Below are 22,108 nucleotides of genomic sequence, written 5' to 3'. Positions count from 1 at the left end.
TCCTTTGAAGTTTGGCGATTGCTTCCTTTAGCAGATGTGCCTTTTCTGGAGAAGCTGGCCAACCTGTCCTGAAACCTCTGAGGAGGAGGAAGCATGAATTTTATCTGGTAACCTATTGATACCAGATCCCGTACCCAAGCATCGTGACAAGATTGAAGCCACACAGGCTTGAAGTGCCTTAAACAGTCATGCCTGCTTTGGGGTAGATTTTGTTTCTTGCTGGACTGTGGCAATACCTCTTCCTCTGCCACGAGATCCCCTCTGGGAGACAGAGGCTCCTCTTGGTCTACCCCGAAATCTGCTCTGGGGACGAAAGGACCTGAAAGAATTTTCTAGGAGCAGGAGGAGCTGCTGTGGGGAGGAAGGAAGACTTACCCCCTGTTGCCAGAGAAATCCATTTGTCTAGTTCTGCACCGAACAAGACATCCCCGTTGAATGGTAATGCTTCTACCACTCGCATCAGCCTGCCACTGTCTAAGCCATAATGCTCTACGAGCAGAAATGGAGAGAGCTGAAATAAGAGCAGACATTTTACAAATGTCAGTCGAGGATTCATTAAATAATCCGAAGCCTCCCGTATGTGTTCAGCCCAAACAATCAGTTCATTTGGATCTGGGTTATCCTTTACATTGTCTGAACTTTTGGAGGCCCAAACCCCCATAGCCTTATTAACCCAGCATCCCACCTGGGCAGGCCTTTGCAGAACTCCTGCGGCAGTAAAAATAGACTTTAAAGTAAATTCGAACTTACGGTCAGATGCATCTTTAAGGGATGTTGCCCCTGGCACCGGCAGTACCGTCTTTTTTGATAGACGGGTAACCAACGGATCCACAATAGGAGGTGTTTCTACTTTCTTCCTGTTTTCTGCTGGAAGGGGATAAGAAACTTAAAACTTTCTGGGTATCTGAAATTTTTTATCTGGACGGCTCCAAGCTTGTGCAACAAATCATCCAATTCCTCAGAGGGAGGAAAGGTTGCTGATTGTTTTCATTTTTTACCAGAGAGGGTCGCGCCAGAGTCTCAGACACCTCGTTATAATCTGCAGCAATTTTTACCATGGCAATTAAATCTTCTAAACCATGCACAAGCAGATCAGGATCAGATTGGATTACCAACTGGGGATCCACTCTTTCTGGAATAAAACATTCCCCTTCCTCTAGATCAGACATTCCCAACCACGGTCCTCAAGTCACACCAACAGTGCAGGTTTTGTAGATATCCAGGCTTGAGCACAGGTGACTTAATTAGTATCTGAGGGATCCTGATTAAACCATCTGTGCTGAAGCCTGGATATCACTAAAACCTGCACTGTTGGTGTGCCTTGAGGACCGTGGTTGGGAATGCCTGCTCTAGATCCAGCATGTCACCTGAGTCAGAGACCTGAAGAAACTGCCTCTTTCCCTGTAAAGGAGGAGGAGGAGGTGGTGTTTTAGAAACCTGGCCCTGTTCCTCAGAAGCCATGGGGGCCAGAGCCTTGGTAAGCTCTGGAACTGCAGTAGCTAAGGAAAGCTGCTGATTCCTTGCCTCCTGTGTGTCTTTCTGAGAAGCAAAAAGCTCAGAAGATAACCATAACATAGGGGGTTATTCTAGTTCACTCTTTCTTAGATGGACAAAACCATGTGCACTGCAGGTGGGGCAGATGTAACATGTGCAGAGAGAATTAGACTTGGGTGGGGTTTTACTTCAAAGTGAGATCTATATTGCAGTGTAAAAATAAAGCAGCCAGTATTTACCCTGCACAGAAACAAAATAACTCAGCCAAATCTAATTCTCTCTGCACATGTTACATCTGCCCCCCTGCAGTGCACATGGTTTTGTCAGAAAGAGTAAACTAGAATAAGGCCCATAATGTCAGAGGGCTGTGTAGCCCATGCAGGATTGTCCCTTTGGGACTGAGATGAGGAGGGGTTTACAGTACATTTATCACAAAACACTACCCCCTCGGATGCAGGATTGAATTTTCCCTTGCACCCTTTACATTTGGAGTTTCCTCCTGCCATTATGTAAGGAGAACTCACACAAACACTTCCCACAATCACAGAGAAAGAGAAGTGGACAGGGGAGACATTAGAAAGTGAGTTGGCCTGGCACAAACTCGCTCTGTATATTAAAAGCGTTAATGCCTTTAAATTTGCTCACAGCCCAAAATGGTCTCACCCTACTCTAACCCCCGCATTAAATCTCACAGACTGGGTAGAGTATTCAGCAGGGCGGTCAAAAGGAGTCCGGAGCTAGGCTGGTACACTGTCAGTAGCGTGCAGGGGCGCCAAATGACAATAAAATGGCAGCCCGCATAGCTGAGGAAGCCTGTACCAATGCCGGAATTAGTGGCCCGCCCGCGCTAAGCCACGCCCCCTCCGGTCCTGCTGGCCGCCTTTTTTGTTACCTGACCTCCTCCACTAGCTGGAGAGAGGTCAGTAATACTCACAGAGCCGTTACAGCTGGCTGGTCGGCGGCTTGGCTCGGGAAGCGTCCGGCGCCGCGATTTGCATTATGGGGCGCGTGACACCACACAGAGACTGAGGTCTCTTCAGCCGGGAGCCCTGACACAGTGCTTTGAAGCGGCCGCCGGGTTCCCACCAGCAGCATCCCACGTAGCAGGCAGGCAGAGACAGCCAACTCCCTGCCTATCCTCTGTGCTTGGAATTTCACTAATTACTCTGCCCAGGAGCAGCCATAAAACATGCCCAGCTCCCTCGGGCACAATCTAAGGCTGCCGGGTGGGCAGCTCCTGGAAAAATCACCTTTTCCTTGATGCATGTAATGCCAATGCAGGAAAACCTAGTTTTAACCATCGGTTAATGCCTCATTAAAAATAAATAACTCACGCATACAACAAACACGGGTGTAAATCATTTTCATTGCTTCTTTCATGAAACCGCAAGCAGATATTCCAAACAAAATTTGAATACACTATGATGTCAGCAACCACAAAATATCCCCGAAGCAGTCCTGTGACACACTGGATGACTACGTTCGGAAAGATGCAAATCATTGTGTGTGTGGCTTGAAAAACAGAAATGGGAAACTTTTTGATTTAAAAAGGTCCAGGAGAGAGCATGTGATCAACATGCAGCCTCTCACTGTGTTATCCATAAACGCCCCTAGGCCAGGTTACAGCAATACCAGAGTATCCTACAAGATAGACTGTCCTCTGTGGAACAAACTTTGGGCATTGCCTGTTTACAGCCACGTTCTCTTATGTGCAGGATTAGGACATTGATATCCTCTGCAATGCAAGAAAAACACAATTCTGGAACAAATCATTTCACACATTTCAAATGAAAAACGTGTAGACAAAATTACCGCACTCAAATACTTGCAGTAAGCAGCTTTGCGCAATTACAAACCCAGTCTAAATTATTTCCTAAAATATCAGAAAATAACCTCCCCCTTTTTACCCTTTTATAAAGAGAAGCCTGGGAGGGAAGGACACGGCACCATAAGGGTACGGAACTAGCATGAGAAACACCCCACAGTTGCTGCAGATGACATCACGTCTCCTATGTCATCATGGCTCACCCTTAGCGATGCACAAAGTTCATGGGAAAGACCCTGCTCTCACAATGTAATATATATGAAAAAATACATATAATATATAGAGGGACCGCAATGAGAATGGTGCAAAGGGGGTCGGGCAGGGAATGACCTTTATTACACATTTTTCCATTTGCTGGCGGGTGGAGGCCTGCAATGCTCTGTAGCCACTTCTGGAAACTTAGGAGTAAGAGCCGAGTAGGGCGGCAAAGCAAGTTGTTCCATCTATAGGCACCGACATGATATATACAAAGCAGATCTCACTGTCCAACAGACCCACAGGGCCACAGTCTTGGGAGGAATACTGGGGAAGCCTAAGGGGTAAGCAGGAGGGAGTGGAAATCAGTGAATCCTGGTTAATTCTTCCACTATCTTTATGAGGTCATCGACAGTGGTCTCTCGCTTCATGCCGCTGCCATCGTCAATCTGCAAGATGAGATGTTTAGAATTCACCATGATCGGTTTGTAGGCAACGGTGAAAAGCACATGGGGAGGGGAGTGGTTGTCTCCTTACCTGGAGATTTGCTACCACTTCCTGCATCTTTGACCGGCTGATGTCCAAGAAGCTCTCGATAAGATCGCCATCTATAAATCCTGCTGCAGATTCAGTCTTTCTCTCTGTGTGAAAGGACCTCCAGGTGGGAGATGGTAAAGGAAAAAGACTGCATGGGTGACAAAGCTGTAGTACAAGTACTACGGCCCGAAGATAAAATACCACACTGGAACCACTACCACACTGTGCACTGAGGACCTACTGTACCCAAAAGCCTACCTGCCCATCACCATCGCAACATAATAAAGGATATAAGGAGTGCTCAATCTTGCCGACACTCTTGATGACTTTATTGAGCCTGTTCTGGACGTCTAGTAGGAGGTTGTACCAGCTCTCGGACACAGATGTCACCAGACCTAAGACACACAAAAATTAGGGTTAATGGCTTTAAGTTAAACAAATGCAGAACGCTGAAAAAGTTGCATCTTTTACACCCACCGATCATCCCATTGACTGTCCCAAAGAGGACGGACCCTTGCGTAGGAGGCGACGTCTCCCCGAGATTCTGCATCACCAGTGATCCGTGGCAGAAGACGTTCACAAACTCTCCTAGGTGGAAAAGGCCAACTTCCTGCAGGTGCTGTCGCTCCTCATCTGTTGTGGCCGCACTAGACGCGAGAGCAGAGGAACGTTAGGGGCTTTCTGGCCTCCACTAAACCGCTTATAAATCCATCTGAACTGTATGACGTTCTAGGACACCTTACCTGAACAACTTTACACCAACAAAAATGTTCCATCAGCCTTGTGGGTATGGGTCATAGGGTTGACACCACTAAGGTCGACATGCATTGAGTTGACCACTGAAGGTCGACATGGGCTTAGGTCGAAGCAAGCATTATGTCGACATGGGGTTTTCACAGTTGTTTTGTCCCAAATGTCGACATGGACACCGTATCGATGCACCGCTGCGCTCGCCATTCTTCAGGAACACGACTTTATTCTCCCTCCACACTAGTGGATGGTAGGGCGTGAAATACCGCCTGTCGGCACATGTCAACTCAAAAAAAAAAAAAAAACATGCAAAATCCATGTCGACCTAATGATCCTGTCGACCTAAGTTCATCTCAACCTTTTCAGGTGTTTACCTAAGCCTATGTCGACTTTCAGTGTTCGACCTTCGGTGTGTCAATTTAACGGCCATACACCAGCCTATAACCAACATTACTTAATCTTCAGTCCTTCTGGAGTACACACCATGAGTAAGCACCCATCATTACAGAGGACTACCGTAAATGAGGACTCATCATTACCTATCTTTCTGGCATACAAATAAATTAAATGCATTCTCTGCTCCCAGGAAGTTATCGTCGTCTAAAATCTCCACTGCGCTCATCCAGTTGGGGTTAAAATCTCGTGCAATCTGTAGATACAGAATAAATACAGACTCTAACAACACATGACAGAAGGTAAGGAAGCCGCATAACGTCCAATGACTGTGTCAAATCTTTAATGTTGGAGATTAGAACTTCCTAAATAAAGGACTCCTGTTCCCATATACACTACCAAAGGTCTTACACAAAAGCTACACTCATTATATCAGAGTCCCTTTCTGCCCAACTTTGTTGTGTTTCTTACCTCCTCAAAGTTTCCTTCCATTGGCTTGTAAGCGAGTAGCAGCACTGAACGCATTAGGTCTCCAACCAAAATGAAATCGCCCTTGGTTTTCAGATACAAAGCCATGATATTATTGTAGTGATTGCATTCCGTACGTAGCTCCTTCTCTGCTGTCCACTCGTACAGGCGCACCTGTGTAGAAATGTTAGCTGTAATCATACAAGTAATAGTAAATGTTAGGATCCTTGCTGAATCATCATCTCAGGCTTACCGTGCTGTTGATGCTGGCCAGCAGCTTCCCATTAAACTCCACCATAGAATACACTGCTCCTTTAACTTCCTTCTCTGCAACGGTCTGCAGCTTCCCTGTATAGGGGATAGTTTTACATCAGTACATTTCTGTACACTCAACCTCTACAAAATCATCAAATGCTGTAACCAGTCCAATAAAATACCTCCTGTATTAGTGTAAGTTACTGGTAAGTCTGAACAAAAACATCCTTTGCTGCATCAGATAGTCTGAGCAGGAGATCCTGCCTACCGTTGACACGTGGGTTGGTACCGCCCCTTCCCCATGAATCCATTCACATGAAAAAAGTTTGTAGAGTGACTTTCAATAGTCCAAACAAGAACTGCCAGAGCAAGACGTGGTATCTTTCCCTCAATAGAAACATAGAAACATAGAATTTGATGGCAGATAAGAACCACTTGGCCCATCTAGTCTGCCCCTTTTTTTAAACATGTTACCTCAAACCATATTTGATCATTATTTTTTTGTAAGGATATCAATATGCTTATCCCAAGCATGTTTAAAATTGTACTACTGTATTTGCGTCTACCACCTCTGATGGTAGGCTATTCCACTTATCTACTACTCTTTCTGTGAAGTAATTCTTCCTCACATTTCCCCTGAATCTTCCTCCCTCTAGTTTCAGTGCATGTCCTCGTGTTCTGTTGCTCCTCTTCCTGTGAAGAATGTCTCCCACCTGTACCTTGTTAAAACCCTTGATATATTTGAAAGTTTCTATCATGTCCCCCCTTTCCCTTCTCTGCTCTAAAGTATACATATTAAGATCTTTTAGTCTTTCCTGGTACGTTTTGTGATGCACCATTTTAGTTGCTCTTCTTTGTACAGTCTCTAATGTATTTATATCCTTCTGGAGATATGGCCTCCAGAACTGAACACAATACTCTAGGTGAGGTCGTACCAATGACCTATACAGTGGCATTATTACTTCTTTCTTTCTATTGCTGATACCTCTCCCTATGCAACCAAGCATCTGACTTGCCTTCTTCATTGCTTTGTTACATTGCCTACCTGCTTTTAAGTCCCCTGAAATAGTGACACCTAGATCCCTCTCTTCCTCAGTAGTTTCCATTATAGTGCCATTTATACTATATTTAGCCTTTGGATTTCTGAGACCCAAGTGCATGATTCTGAATTTTTTGGCATTAAACTGTAGTTGCCATTCTCTTGACCATTTCTCTAATCTACCTAGATCCTCAATCATTTGTTTTACCCTCCTGGTGTGTCTACCCTGTTGCATACCTTTGTGTCATCTGCAAAAAAGCACATTTTACCCTCAATTCCATTTGCAATATCACCAATAAAGATATTAAAAAGCACCGGTCCAAGTACAGATCCCTGGGGTACTCCACTTGTAACCCTTCCCTCCTTTGACTGTACTCCGTTTACTACAACTCTCTGTTTTCTGTCCTGCAACCACGCTCTTATCCATTTAACTATCTCAGAATCCAATCCCAAGCTTTCAAGTTTATTTAACAGTCTGCGATGTGGGCCAGTGTCAAAAGCTTTACTAAAGTCTAGATAAGCTACATCTACAGCCCCACCTTGATCTATTACTTTAGTCACCCAGTCAAAAAAGTCAATAAGATTTGTTTGACATGATCTTCCCCCAGTAAACCCATGCTGTTTCGGATCCTGTAAATTGCTGGTTTTGAGATATTCTACAACTCTTTGTTTTAAAAGTGTTTCCATCAATTTCCCTACTACTGATGTAAGGCTCACTGGTCGATAGTTGCTTACCTCTTCCTTGCTTCCACTTTTGTGCAGTGGGACTACATTAGCTGTTTTCCAGTCCTCTGGGATTACTCCAGTAGCTAGTGACTGGTTGAATAATTCTGTTAATGATTTTACCAGCTCCCCTTTAAGCTCTTTTAGTATCCTTGGATGTATCCCATCTGGCCCCAATAATTTATCCACTTTCAGTTTTGAGAGTTCTGTGAGGACTTTCTCCTCTGTAAATGTACTTGTCTCTCCCTCAGTTTTCGGACTATACTTGCAACTTAACTGTGGCCCCTTCCCCTCTCTTTCAGCAGTGAATACTGAGCAGAAATAATTATTAATATTATCTGCTATTACATTGTCCCCCTCAAGAAAACTTCCACTCTCTGTCTTCAGTCTAATTATTCCACTTTTTGTTTTTCTCCTTTCACTTATATACCTAAAAAAAGTTTCCCCCCCTTTACCCACTGACTGGGCCATTTTCTCTTCAGCCTGTGCTTTTGCACATCTGATAACCTTCTTAGCCTCCTTCTGTCTAACAAGATACACCTCTTTGTCCTCATTCTTCTGCGTCTTTTGCAAACCACAATGGCTTTCTTTTTCTTGTGTTTTTCCTAACTCTTTTGACACAAAGTTCTGTTGCTTTTAGAATTGCACTTTTTAATTTTTCACACTTATCCTGCACTCCTTCCAAGTTCTTCCACTCTGCCAAAGAATCCTATGGATGACTTGCTGAATCACCTCAATCTGCCAATGCATGGCTAGATTTTTACTCCAGTCTTTTGTCCTGCTGGACAAACCGGATAGCAGGTTCCGATCGATACTCAACCTGAAGTTTTTGAACCCTTATCATCAGTTAGACAAATTCAAGATTGTCAATCCATTCTGTTATTGTTGTGATGGAATCACATGGATTTTAAGCTTCCATAGATGATATGTTCCCATTTGCAACCACCATTTGTTCCCATTTGCAACACCTTCTCAGCTTTTCGGTAGAACATTGGCATTACCAATTACAGGCCCTTCCTTTCAGTCTATCAATGGCTCCCAGAGTCTTCACATAAAAACAAGCGCATACTCCTGATGTATGATAGAGGAATGTCGTCCATCTCAGCACACTCTAAATAATATCTTTCATTCTAAATGGATTTAGCCTTTAAAACACAATAGTTGCCTTACAGCAGTCATGGCCATACGGTGGCCCTCCAGCTGTTATAAAACTACACATCCCAGCATGCATTGCCAAAGTTTTAGTATTCTCGAATAGCAAAACTGTGGCAAGGCATGATGGGACTTGTAGTTTCACAGCAGCTGAAGGGCCATAGTTTGGCCAAGCCTGCCTTACAGCTTTCCCACATCTGATGCTACATGACATTTCCCCTTCTCACCATCACAGTACTGGAAGACCACGATCCTCCCCTGCTTTGGCTCGGCCTCATCAGGATACACCATTGCTGTTCCCACTATGAAATACGTGCTCGTATCCTTTCCCAGCTTACAAGACACTAGGCTAAGTGTGTACTCGTTCTGCAGGAACTGGTGAGTGTGAAGAACTAAGACGGAGAGAAAAAAAAAACATAGTGACGTTTTGTAATAAAAGGACGTCTTGATCATACTGGTCCTCAGTCTCCGTCATCCCCAATACCTTCAAAAGTGTGCTGATCTATGATGAGGAGATTGTGAACCTCTACTTCTTCTCCAAATGAGGTTTCATGGGGAGATGTGCTCCCCGAAAACAGCTTACTGCTGCTTACACTGGAAGAGAGTGCCTAGTAGAATACAAGAATAGGTGATGAAGACTGACATCAAGAAGGTCATTTGTGCACTCCATAACTAAGGTGCGAACACACCGGCCGATGTATCGGGCATTCGATTGAATGGCCGATACACACTGGCCGATGGTGCATCGCAGTATGAGCAATATGTCTGTGATTGGTGTAGTTCACAGTTATATTGCATCGGCTCTGCAACACAGCGCATCATGCTGTGTGCGCGAACGACCGCCAACCGCCCATACAGCCACCGGCAATTGACAGCTCAGTGGGCCCGCCCACTTGTGATGTCTGTTCTGACGGATCGGCAGTATGAATGGAGAAACTGCTGCCCAATCCATCTGTAGCTATATCTGCAGATCAATTGATGTGCAGATACATCTAGTAGTGTGTACCCAGCTTTACTCGATCATCCGGTAATAACGGTTGGCCATCTTAGTCTATAATGCAGACAGGAACATTACCACTGACCTGGGTGCTGGCGCTAGGTCGGAGAGGAGAGCTGCCTCCACTAGCGTCTTGTACCTCAGTCCGACTGGAGAGTACGCCAAAACACTGCGACACCTCCTGATAGCAAATCTTTCTACAATGAGCAGGAGAACATTTTAATTAATTAAGTTTTAGTTTAAATATTTCGTACACTTCGCTTGTAATAATGTGAAACGGCACCCACCTGGGAGACTCGTACAGGGGCACAGTCCGGATGTGCAGTTTTTGTATTTCATCAATAGTTCCGATGGTTAGTGTGCTGTTATTGGCCAAGGCCAAACTGTAAGTAATAAATATGTGGTAAAGACACCATTTGGACAAGGGGTAGAATTGGCTCTACACAACACATGGAAGAACATCACTGAAAGCTTAGATAATTGCATCTATCCTATCCCCATAGTAAACATATAGGGTATGACTTGCCTATCAGGGTAGCCTTCAGAGTTCAAGGGGCACATATAGTTAACTTCTTTTAGATTGACATTGGAGAAGACCAGCTTGTGGTTGCTGCTATAGATGACAGTTGGCCGGTCGGAACAGGCGAATACGTTTGTTGTGGACAGAGATCGGAAAGTCCTTAGGACAGTGGGCTGCGTTCCCAGCGTCACCTTCTTTCTGTCGCTTAAAACACCTGTAAATCAGAGAGACGCGTGAGCTTTATGGCAGTGATTTCAATCGCGATTTATCGGTTCAGCAGCGGTCCGGGGCTTATATTTGTTTCGAAGAATTGAACAGGGCAACGGTGACGCTCTCCTCTCACCTGTTTCTGTGTTGAGGCTGAAGTAGAAGAGAGCACCATCTCCCAGGGCACACAGTAGATAGTGACTGCTTTCAAATGACGTCATGAGGATGGATCTTGGGATAATTTCTGAGTGACAAATAAAAAAGAAGTCACAAAGGATCTTCCCCAAAACACACTAGATCTCTCCTAATCCCTTGTTGTAAAGCTCGATTTGATCTTACCTCCTCCCAGCATCTCTTTGTGCAACAGCTGAAAACCTGGTAGGCTCAGGATTCTTGCAGAGATGTCCGTCCATAGCCCGATAGCACAAAGCGTGGACATAGCTTCGCTGCCACCCAGCGGGGTGACATCTAAACAGGCAACTTCGTGCTCCATTTCTGTACAGCTGCGGGACAAACAAGTAATGAGCAGCGCTAATAGAGGCTGAAGAAAGCCAGAGCACATAGCATCCTACTTTACCTGGTCTGTCTCAGTTCTCCTGGGTGGATTTCCAAGTAATAGAGGACTCTGCCCACTGCCAGGAGCACTTGCCGACTGTTGCAGGAACATACACTGACTTTCCGACCTTGCGGCTCCTTCCATTCACTCACCAGGCTTTGTGGGTCCTGGGACACAAGCCTCACTGAAGCTGAAGTGATCTGGTAAATCAGAAAATAGTGGATGAGAGTCAAAGGCATTTTGTAAATGTACAGAAATCGGTTTGAATTCGAATGTAAGTGTCAATTATCGCAGCAGTGTGCGTTTTGCGATGCAATCTAATCCAAAAAGTACGTGCAGTGCGTACTTTATGTGCTGTGCGATGTAATGTGCGTGGGAGCGGTCATCGCAAGCCCAAAACGCACCGTGTGTGGGCAGCTTAAGGGTCTGATTTGGAGATTTACCCAAACCCGATGGTTAATGTACAGATGGAGCAGCTCTCATTAGAGATTGGCGATTCTATTGCCATCCGCCGCCGCTCGCCATCCGCCAAAAGGGAGCGTGTGTACATGAGGTACTCACCTGCCCTGTTCTGACGGAGCCCGCCTCCCCCTCCCAGCCCTACCCGTCTCCCTGAAGCGGAGACGGGCAGGGATTCCGCCACTGGCCGCTGAGTGAAGGGGACGCGTGTGCATGTGAGACGCTCGCTCGTCCCTGTCATATGCAGCGCCTCTCCACCAGTGATCGCCAGCTCAGGGAATCAGGCAATACCCTGTGCTGGCTGAGAGGTGCTGCATCTGTACATGCAGAACAAGTCCTGTGAGATTACATGTAGTACCCCCAATTGGCATCATGATTGGCAAGGTTGTAAGGGCGCAATGATGAGGTGGCCCCGAGAGGGAGTGACAAGAACAGTGTCTACATCTTCCAACACAGATTTACTGGCTTGACAAGCAAACTGCTGAGTCTGACAGAAGGCAGTGATCTGATGCTGCGCCTTTGGACATAGCACTTGGATCTGAGATGCCATTTTCAGTTAGACGCCTGTGTAGCGTTGGCATATTGTTGCATCCAGAGACAAAGCTGCTGTGCAAAACTGCCCATGTCTGAATCACGCCCTAAAGCGATTAAGACGGACGATATGCACAATAACGATATCATCAACAACATTATTGTGTATGCCGTTCAGTGTGTATGAACGATAACTAGAAGCGCTCCCGTGGGGTGGAATCTACCCCCTCTCCCATCAGTACATGCACTCACATATCGCCTATGTCGCTTATGACTAGGTGCATAGCTTTCAGTGTGTAAGAAAATAAAGATCCATTTTTTTTTCATTAAAAAAACAAGATGGTCTGTGGTAAAGCGAACTCTTTCATCTCTAGAATGTGAAACTGTTCTGTGTGTATGCTCTATATTGTTCATTCTGCAGCTCCGGGGAGTTCAAGGGAAATCGTTAACGATAGTTGTATGCCTTTATGGCATATTAGCCCTTATTCTGGTTCACTCGCAAAGGCAAATTCCTTCTTAAATGGACCATGTGCACTGCAGGGGGTAGAGGGAATTAGATTTGGGTGAGTTAATTTGTTTCTGTGCAGGGAAAATACTGACTGCTTTATTTGTACACTGCAATATAGATCTCACTTTGAAATTAAACCCCACCCAAATCTAATTCTCTCTGCACAAGTAACATCTGCCCCACTTTCAGTGCGGTATGGTTTTGTCCATTTGAGGAGGCATTTGCCTTTGTGAGTGAACCAGAATAAGGGCCATTGTGTATGCAGCTTTAGACCCTTGCTGAGCAAAACCATTCGTCTTGTCATGTATTACCTGAATGAGCTGCTTATGTGCTACATTCCCACAGAAGAAGGTTTGCTGATCATCGACAAAGCCAGCCAGGTCTGTCTCTTCCACTTCTTCTCCTGACAAGGTCAGAACCCTGCAGGAACACAGTAACTTAGTAGAATTCTCTTACATTCAGAAATCCTATATTGGCCCTAAGCTTAGGCGAGAACCCACCTAGTCTGTCCCACAAAAGACAAGACCAGCGTGTCATCTGTTTCCTTGTTGGCAGCAACTCTGAGCGGCCACAAACCTAATGCAGAGAGGAGAGGATAAAGAACAATCTGAAGTCACTCACTAACCGCCAAGGCAATACATTACAAAACATGAGATGGTGATAAAGGCATCTCTAATGTTACTCTCAGGAAGCCCAGACAGCAGCCAGAAATAATTTAATGTTGCATCCCAATCCCCACCCAAGGGTCAGGTGCACTAAGTGATAAAATGAAGAGTGATAAACAGCCAGCCAATCAGCTCCTACCTGCCATGTCACAGGTTGTGTTTGAAAAATGTCAGGAAGGAGCCGATTGGTTGGTTGTTTATCACTCTCCATTTTTGGAGTTTAGTGAATCTGGCACTATAGCCCTAGTATAAGCCATGTCCCCGTGTATGGATGCCAACAGTACCTTTGATCCCAGGTAGGTCAATGCTGGCATGCTCATGAATGCCAATGCCGTTTCTAATGATTCGCAGAGAACCTTCCTTAAAGGCCCCGGAGCAGGTAACAAGCTGTAAAAAGAGGAAACAAACGTAAATCGGATGCACAAAAGTCAGAGGAGACCTGTGAGGAATCCGGAGAGGACATCTCACCTGTCCTTGCCCTTGCCTCTCAAGATCCACTACACACATGTCTACAATTGGTCCCAGGTTCGTGAAAGTCTCCATTGCCACAACATAGGAGCCTTGTTCATTACTGTCTGCTGTAAGCTGCAAAGAAGCAGAGATGGTAACGGCTACTATGAAAGGTGAGGAACACAAAATACCACAAATTCATATAGTAACCCTGCATACAAAAAGACCATTTGAGCAGAGGCCCGAGATGATTATAAAATAGACACTTACATCAGTTTTCCAGCAGGGAATAGCCATTTCATAGAACAAATGAATGAATGAATGAACACATAACAACCCATAAAGCTACACAAGTCCAGAAAGGAGAACTGGAACAAATGACCAGGGACATATTTGTCCCTCTATTGGCATAGGTTTGTAGACCGCGGATAGCACAGGTGATGTCCCACAAGACAACCATGGCACTAGACATGTTCCTGGATATAAGGACTGGTCAGGAAGGTGCAGACACAAAAAAAAAAAAAAAAAAAAAATGAATAAGGAATTTGGAATTGAGAAGTGCTGTGTGAATTCCCTGTGAAAAAAGCTCATAGGACTAAACTCAGTCCTTATTGAATTGGAGATTCATTCTCTATGCTTTATCTCAAAGTGATTAATGAAGGGTGAACATCCACCGGTCATGGTCAACCCAGATCGCTCAGTTAATATGTTATCCTAAGGCCATCCAAGTGAGCTTTCCAGGCTTCATAGAAGTCTTTTGCAATAACTAAGGTTGAACCCTGCTTCTACCATCGGGGATCTTGCTCTAGAGAACATGAGAATGGAATTAAACCACCATCTGTAAGAACGAAGATAATGTTTGATGCAATAGTGCCCGAGATTGGCGGCCGTGCGGGATGCTGGCCAAACGTAAACATTTTTATTTTTTTTAAAGGGGCAATCATTTACAAGTCATGGTTATACCTTGTAAATGATTGCCCCTTTAAAAAAACATCCACTTTGTCCGGCTTCTTGCATGGCCGCCGAACTCGGACACCATTCCATCCGACCCAATGTATTAGCTTGACCATGGCTCACTGTTTCTAAATGAAGTAATCTGAAGATATCTTCTCCAGGGCTTAGCAGTAGAAAGCAGGGTGACCAAGGGACGCATAGCAGCTTACTGCAGGGTAACGCTGTCACTGCAAGAGGCTCGCGAGCACCTAAAGGAAGACTATCTGGAAGCGGGAATAAATCCGACACTAGAAAACAGATACACTGACTGTACACAGCCCAATGCAGCTACTTTTTCTTCCTTCTCAAGGGGGTGCAAGAAAGATTTTAAAAGATAAGAGGAAGCCTATAGAGGGTCAGTAGGCAAAAATCTTTTGGTAATATGCGGCCTAAGATTGTAAAAGCTGTAATAAAACTATATAACTGAGTTAATCCATCTAGTAGTTTATGTGTAAACTGCACTTAAACCCTGGTAATTAGGTAAAAAAGTAAATTGGGATTCTAGAAAAGTGACAAACTATAATAGTAACAGGTAGGAGCTTGTGAAATGAATGAATAGATATTACAGACAGGATTCCTTTTATAGAAGCATTTGCTTACCTTAACTAACTGGGAGTCTCCAAGTCGTGAGCCCACAAACACTACCCCATTATCCAGGTAAGTGAGACATTCCGCAATGGAGGTCTACAGAAGATAATAAAGAGAACAGCAGCACGCATGGTTAGCGCCAGGAATGTTTCACGTGTGTGTGTGTGTGTGTTTACAGTTTCCCTTTGAAGCTTGGCTGTAAGCTGGTTTGAACCTACCACCAAACTAAAATGTTTTGCATTCAGCTCTTTCCAACAGCAAATGGCTAGATTTTCAAAAAGCATTAAGTGAAGAAAGCATGAAGACGCCAGAAGGCAGAGTGCCATGCTCGCACAGGGTATCCAGCCATTACATATATACGGTCTAGGTTGACAGGGTCAAAAGGTCGACAAGGAGTTTACTTCACCATCCACGCAGGCATAGAGTACATTTATAATAGTGTGTCGAGTGCAGCGAGGCACTAGGCTCGTGCACGATGGGATGTGGCACAATTATATTAGAGATGTGCAGGTCCGGATTCACCGGATCTCAAAACGAGATCTTATTGGCTATCCAGCTGTTACATGTTTTGGAGCAAAAACATGTGACAGCATATAGCCAATAAGATCCCGTTTTGAGATCCAGGTAAATCCGGACCTGCACATCTCTAAATTATGGGTGTGGTATGGGGTTCCGACAGTCGGGATCCTGACAGTCATTAGCCTGATGTCGGGATCCCGACTGCCCAGACTCAGACAGCATGGTGAGCGCAACAAAGCCCCTTGCGGGCTCACTGCGCTCGCCACGCTGTGCTTGCCCATGTCGACCAATTCATGTCAAGCTTTTGACTGTAGACTTAGCTAGACACTGTAAATCTAATATACCATAACCCTCATATCATACAGCAACTACACGTAGTTACCGCACAACGTAATTATTACTGTTTATAAGGCCGTGAAACGATTCCAGACCTTTCAGTGACATAACACAATTACTGCTGCAAACATCACTACATATTAAACGTCATCTCCACCTATTTCTACAAGGGGTAAGTGACCACGGGGTCCTGCTCGGATTCCCACTTTGTTAAAGAACATAAACAGGAATAACATGTATAATCCAATCCGGCATGGGCACCAAATGTGAGCCTCACCTCTCCCAGCAGCTCCACGCGGAGATCCTTCAGTGTGACGCTCCCATCCATCTGCTCCTCCTTTTCCAGCAGCAACATGAAAAGGCGACCCTCCATGTCCCCGAGGAGATATCGCGATCCATTTACATCAACGCGATTATGACATACAATAGTGCTTTGCTGAAAGGAAAGAAACAGACAGCGACTAACAATTACACACCACAACCATGGACACACAGTTCTTATGTGTGGAACTCTTCAACCCAATACCACTCCCTTGCATTTCGTAGAGCAATGTGCGCACTAGCCCAGAACATACAAATGGCAGCTAGACAACTAGAATATGCATTTTGGCTATGGTGCTATTAAAACATCTAGGATCATTCATGTGGTGATAAAGGACCGGATTACAATTATTTAAAAATTTGAAAATAAACTAAATTAAAGTCTCAACCCCATGGTGGTCAGAATGTTTTAAGTGGCATTCACGACTTCCGAGAGCAGAAGTGTTAATATTCCTGATCCAAAGTAAACAGTCAGGAATAACTTCCGGAAAACACTATGGGTCGTATTCAATGCGGCCAGCGAGGGGGTTAAACAGCGGGGATCGCCGAAAACAAGCGACCCTCACCCTATTATATGTTCCAGGGGAATCCTCACTGTCAGAGGACAGTGAGGATTCCCCCAAACAGTGAGGCTCATGGCTGCATTTAGCCGCAAACCTTGCTGTGTTAGCGGCCGCACACGCCGTTTCCCCATTGCTGCAAAGACCTGGAAATTGCGTGTGCAGGGCTGAATACTGACCCTGCGAGCTGTGACAGCGAGCAGTCAGCACTGCTCGCAAAAAAACATTGAATATACCCCTATAACTGTACCATATACAACTAGTACTCACCTTTATGATTGGAGGGGCTATTGCCAAGTATTTTTCGCCATTGTGGTAAGTTATGGATTCTTGGCCTATTATAATTGCTCCTCCAAAAGGCTCTGGAACTGAGATACAGACACACTGCAAGTCACTTCATGCACTACAACACTCTACAACTGTATACGGACACAATGACTGACTTTCTGAACACCAGATACAAACACTGCTTTTTCACATATTCTTCATTTTAAAAACTGGGTGAAACTTTTCATTCTTTGTATACTTATATATTATGCAAATTGCAGATGTTACTGCAGTGCTGATTGGTTGCCATGGGCCACTTCTACTCTGGCTCACTTCTCCCCACTTATCACTGCTTCATACCTCTACCCCTCAATGTTTAAAGTGCCACACTATGCCAATAAGTGGGGCTATGCAGAAAGTGATATGCCTTTAGACATACTAGTGTTCACTCTAGAGCAGGGGTGGGGAACCTTTTTTGTTACCTGGGCCATTTTAAATGGATGAAATCCTTCCGGGCGCTAGCACCTTCATTCCCCAATCCCATGCTCCGGCTGCCGTAGATTAACTGCTGCCGGACGCCTGTTGCGCTCCCGCCCGTGTCACCACCTCATGCGAGACTCCTTTACATGTCTCCCGTGCAGACCGCCAGGTGGGAGGGCCGACCAGAGAAAGCACCTACGGGGGCTGTTTACAGCCCGCAGGCCGGAGGTTCCCCACCCCTGCTCTAGAGCAACCAGAATAAATAACCTCTAAGCAGATATAATAAGAAAAAAACATACTGAGAGGTACACACAGAATTTAAGTAAGGAGAAGTCAGTGTAGTGATACAAAGCACTCCTATATACTTACTACAGCATGAAATAAATAAGCAAATAGTGCTAAACATGGGAAGGAGAGAGCTGTATATATAACCCAGGGCTGGGCAATTGCGGCCCTGCAGATGTTGCACCTGACCGAGAACGGGACAGGATCACGGCGGCCAAGCTTGCTCGACCGCCGTGAGCTGAACATTGAATACACAATGTTGTGTCTGTAGAATTTGGAAGTATTCATAACGCACAGCACTGCAACACGAATGTCATATCTTTTGTGTACTTACCTGCGATCACCATAGAAGCCTCGGCCTCCACGTTTTCCTGCTTCCAGGGACCTTTGCTGAACTCCTTTTCCCTGAGAGAGACTTCATAGGTTTTCACATGCCGGCCTTGAGGGTCTTGGTATACAAAGCAAATAGTAGGAGATTGACAACTGTAGAGGAACTTGACATCAATGACGTGAAGCTCCTCCAATCGGATGTTGAAAGCCTTTAACTCTTTATTGTCTCTCTCCAGAGGGATAACTTTGAATAAACCGTCGTACAGACGCAACCCAATCATCCGGCAATCTGGGTCTATGATACCAATGATCCCGGTTTCGGAAGGCCGGCCAATTCGATCCTGACAAACAAAGTAGGAGGGAATTATTGAAAGACAAGAAAAGGACATATGTAACAGAACCAGCATCTGAATATGAGTGTGTTAGAGTGTGTGTGTGTGTGAGAGTGTGTGTGTGTGAGAGTGTGTGTGTGCAAGATGAGGCCTAACCAAGTAATAGATAGAGGTGCAAGTGGTTTTTGTGATGAGCAGTACCTGTACGTTGCCATGTGCTCGGGTGATGATATCGATACTGTCCCCAGTTTGTTTATACTCCAGAATACAGGCATTGTATTTGGCGGTCAGCACAAACAGCAGGTCTTTACTCTCACCCTGGACATAAGCACACAAGACATATATGATAACACATTTTGCCCACAGAATGCAGTAAAACTTATCATATCCTACTTACTATGAGAGGAATATACATCGCACATATTTAAGATACATACATAAATATTACAAACAGCATCAACAAGAAATGCTGACACTGCCAACTTGAAATAGAACAAGAATGAAGAAAAAACCCTTTATTCTCTAATGCCCCATACAACTGAGCCTCCGTGCTGAGCAGTACTGCTTAGAACAGATCGCTCAGCAATGCACGAGCAATGTGTGCTGAGCAAACTGTCACTGCCAGTGTTCTCTGGGGAGAGTGTGCTCAATTTCTAAATGATCTAGTCAGATTGCTTAGAAATAGGGCTACAATCGCCCTGTGTGTTTGCCGGATTACACTTATTATTCCCATCGATGCATCTTTTGTCCAATAATGAAGCCTGAAAGTAGGAACAACAGGGTTACCTTGGGTCTAAACAGTTCCATGACTGCTATCTTGCCATACATCCCGACCTCTTTTACAGGACGCAGTCCCTCTGGTGTCACCACATAGATCTCCAGCCGCGTGTTCTTGGCTATAAGAAGGTTCAGGTCATCCTCAGATGTGAAGTGCCCTGTAAGAGAGTGAGTGGAATGAAGACAGAATATGAGAGGCTGATATGCAGAGCCGCTGGGAGACAGGGGACTTTCATTCAGTTTATACAAGTAGCACCTTTATGTGATAAGTTTATTGAGGTTTTAACAGAATTTACACTACATTTCGGTCTATCCTTGCATTTGCATCAACAATCTTCAGTACAGTACCAGTAAACACTGGCAAATGCAAGCTGATTATTAATAATTATTTGTGACTATTAATAATTATTTGTGACTAATCTGGATTAATCATCTTTAAATATGGTAGTATATAACTTGAGTGACAGGCACATGTTAAAGGTCGGTGGTCACTGTGATAAGTCATTAAGTTGACACTTGAACAATGACGTCATGCATTAGGTTAAAATGAAAAAGGTCGGTCATGGTTTTTCACATTTTGAAACCATTGCGATCGGAACCCTACTTTATTCTCCTGTATGCCCACTAGAAATGACAGAATATGAACAAGTTGGTTTAAAAAATAATCATGAAAAACTCATGTCAGCCTATTTTCTGTCTACCTTTTTTATGTGTTGGCCCAATGACTTTCGACCAATAGGGAACAACTTAATAACCGCATACCCTGTGGTTGAGAGGTATCCTACTTCACTTGCCGTTAAAGGGTGATTAATGGTTACCTGAACGCTAACCTAAACAAATATACAAACTTGCAAATATAAAAATCCAGGTACAAGATGTCTTAATAATTGGTTGCAGGATATGTTGCATATAAACAGTGCATGCTAGATGATACAACATATATGATGATGACAATGGGTAGGGATGGTGGAGAGTGCGAGGACAGAGATGGGAATGTGAACAGAGGGTTGGGAGAGGGGTACAGAGGGTGGGTAAAGGGGTTTGTCTTTGTGCAGACGCTCTGTGATGCAGGGGGTGGGTTACTTTTCTCTTTGATCTTAATGCTGGGCAGTATGTGTGTGTTAGTGTGTGAGTTGGTGGTAGGTCCCTGATTTTACCAGTGGTGTCCTGCCTTGTAAGGCAGTGTTCTGGCAGGGATGCTTTCTGACTTCGTCATTCAGCTGTCAGTGGTGTCCCATTGCACATACTTAACAGTCGTAAGTGTCCTTTCTCGCAGGTAATGAGATCAAAAGGAAATCTTATCCAACACCTGCGGCAGAGAACATCCACACAGACAGACCACCTCCTTTCCAAACTTTCCCATCTGTCAGTGCACTCCCTACCACACTGTAACAGGGTAAGGAGACATTACTACATTGCAGGAGCACAGGGAGAGGACAGGCTGGGGTGGGCACACAGAGAGGCACAGGCTGGGCACGTTTAGAGGCATGGGCTGAGGTGGGGGGGAGCGTCGAGAGGCACAGGCTGGGGGTGGGCACGTTGAGAGGCACAGGCTGGGGGGGAGGGCAACATTGGGAGGCACAGGCTGGAGGGAGGGCACCATTGGGAAGAGGGCACCGTTGGGGGGCACGGGATGGGGAGGGCATCGTTGGGAGACACGGGATGGGGAGGGCACAATTGGAAAGCACACACTGGGGGCGTTAGCCATTGGGAGGCACAGACTTAAGGAGGCATTGGCTGGGGAGCAGCACAGGATAGGAGGCACTGGCTTAGGGAGTCACCGGCTGGAGGCGGCACCGTTGGGAGCCACAGCCTTAAGGTGGCCATACACACACAGATTTATCTTCAGATCTGGCTGGTTGGAACAAAAACATGGTTATGGATGAGAGCAAATAACAGTTGACCATTTGCTTGGAGATGCTGGAAAACTGACAAACTGTCACTCATCCTTAACCATGTTTTTGTTTCAACCAGCCAGATCTGAAGATAAATCTTACTAGTGTATGGGCACCTTTAGGGAGGCATTGGCTGGGGGCGGCACTGTTGGGAGGCAAAGGCTTAGAGAGGCATTGGCTGGGGGCGGCACAGGATGGGAGCACACTGACAGCACTGTCTGTTATGAGCTACACCCCCAGGCTGCAGGCACAACTGACCTGTCACACAGGCATTGACCGCCGTGGGCTTCTGCGCGGTGACCACGTAGTTGCAGGACATACTGGCGCCGGCCGGGTGAGCTCCTGTCGCCGTGAATTAGGTTTGACAGGCGGGCGCGAAAACAGGCAGTCTGTAACAGAGGCCGCGCATTAGCGGAACCAGAAACAGGAGACAAGCGAGGCCAGGTGTGGGCAGAGCGGCTCTGAGACACCATAGAGAGAAGGGCATCCGGAGAGACGGTGCCGGCACTGTCTGGAAGAGCGACAGCGCCGCCTAGAGGTGTGCCGCTCGGCTCTTTGCAGTGAGCGGTTCCTGTCAGGTCACAAATTCCCAGAAAAGATCCGGTTCTTTTAAGCGGTTCACGGCTCGCGGGAACGAGCATGGATTAATAATTCTTCTAAGCACCAAAGGTGATTAGAAATTGCAGACAAAGCAGTCTGTT

The 22,108-nt window shown here is 45.4% G+C and overlaps 2 protein-coding genes across 4 annotated transcripts in view; one reads left to right on the top strand and one right to left on the bottom strand.

The window, feature by feature from the left end:
- Positions 1 to 2,841: 2,841 nt before the first annotated feature.
- Positions 2,842 to 21,917, bottom strand: DDB1 (damage specific DNA binding protein 1). Its single transcript, XM_083165750.1, has 26 exons — positions 21,666 to 21,917; positions 19,522 to 19,670; positions 18,937 to 19,053; positions 18,408 to 18,744; positions 17,312 to 17,409; positions 16,438 to 16,596; positions 15,318 to 15,401; positions 13,743 to 13,859; positions 13,559 to 13,661; positions 13,110 to 13,185; positions 12,921 to 13,029; positions 11,133 to 11,311; positions 10,895 to 11,058; positions 10,692 to 10,799; positions 10,355 to 10,562; positions 10,116 to 10,211; positions 9,914 to 10,025; positions 9,316 to 9,439; positions 9,059 to 9,223; positions 5,916 to 6,010; positions 5,666 to 5,836; positions 5,341 to 5,450; positions 4,529 to 4,698; positions 4,344 to 4,446; positions 4,052 to 4,175; positions 2,842 to 3,963 (listed from the first exon to the last, which is right to left on the bottom strand). Exons 1-26 carry the CDS (start codon positions 21,724 to 21,726, stop codon positions 3,880 to 3,882), a joined length of 3,423 nt encoding a protein of 1,140 aa, XP_083021876.1. The 5' UTR covers positions 21,727 to 21,917; the 3' UTR covers positions 2,842 to 3,879.
- Positions 21,620 to 22,108, top strand: part of TKFC (triokinase and FMN cyclase) — a 30,317-nt gene continuing 29,828 nt past the window's right edge. For all 3 annotated transcript variants that reach the window (XM_083165753.1, XM_083165754.1, XM_083165752.1), the window contains exon 1: positions 21,620 to 22,076. The gene's annotated coding sequence lies outside the window, so the exon portion shown is untranslated. The remainder of the gene's footprint in view (positions 22,077 to 22,108) is intronic.

The sequence above is a fragment of the Crinia signifera genome, chromosome 11 (assembly GCF_055691185.1).
Source record: "Crinia signifera chromosome 11, ASM5569118v1, whole genome shotgun sequence".
NCBI lineage: Eukaryota > Metazoa > Chordata > Amphibia > Anura > Myobatrachidae > Crinia > Crinia signifera.
Note: the sequence above shows the minus strand (reverse complement) of the source record. Positions and strands in the feature narration are given on the sequence as shown.

What these genes read in the sequence shown, in the direction of transcription:
- DDB1 (XM_083165750.1), bottom strand. Translation starts at nt 21,726, where the DNA reads ATGTCCTGCAACTACGTGGTCACCGCGCAGAAGCCCACGGCGGTCAAT. An exon ending in GAGACTCCCAGTTAGTTAAG is followed by an intron (nt 13,860 to 15,317) that starts GTAAGCAAATGC and finishes GCTTCTTTGCAG; the next exon opens with CTTACAGCAGACAGTAATGA. An exon ending in CACATAAGCAGCTCATTCAG is followed by an intron (nt 11,312 to 12,920) that starts GTAATACATGAC and finishes CTGATTTACCAG; the next exon opens with ATCACTTCAGCTTCAGTGAG.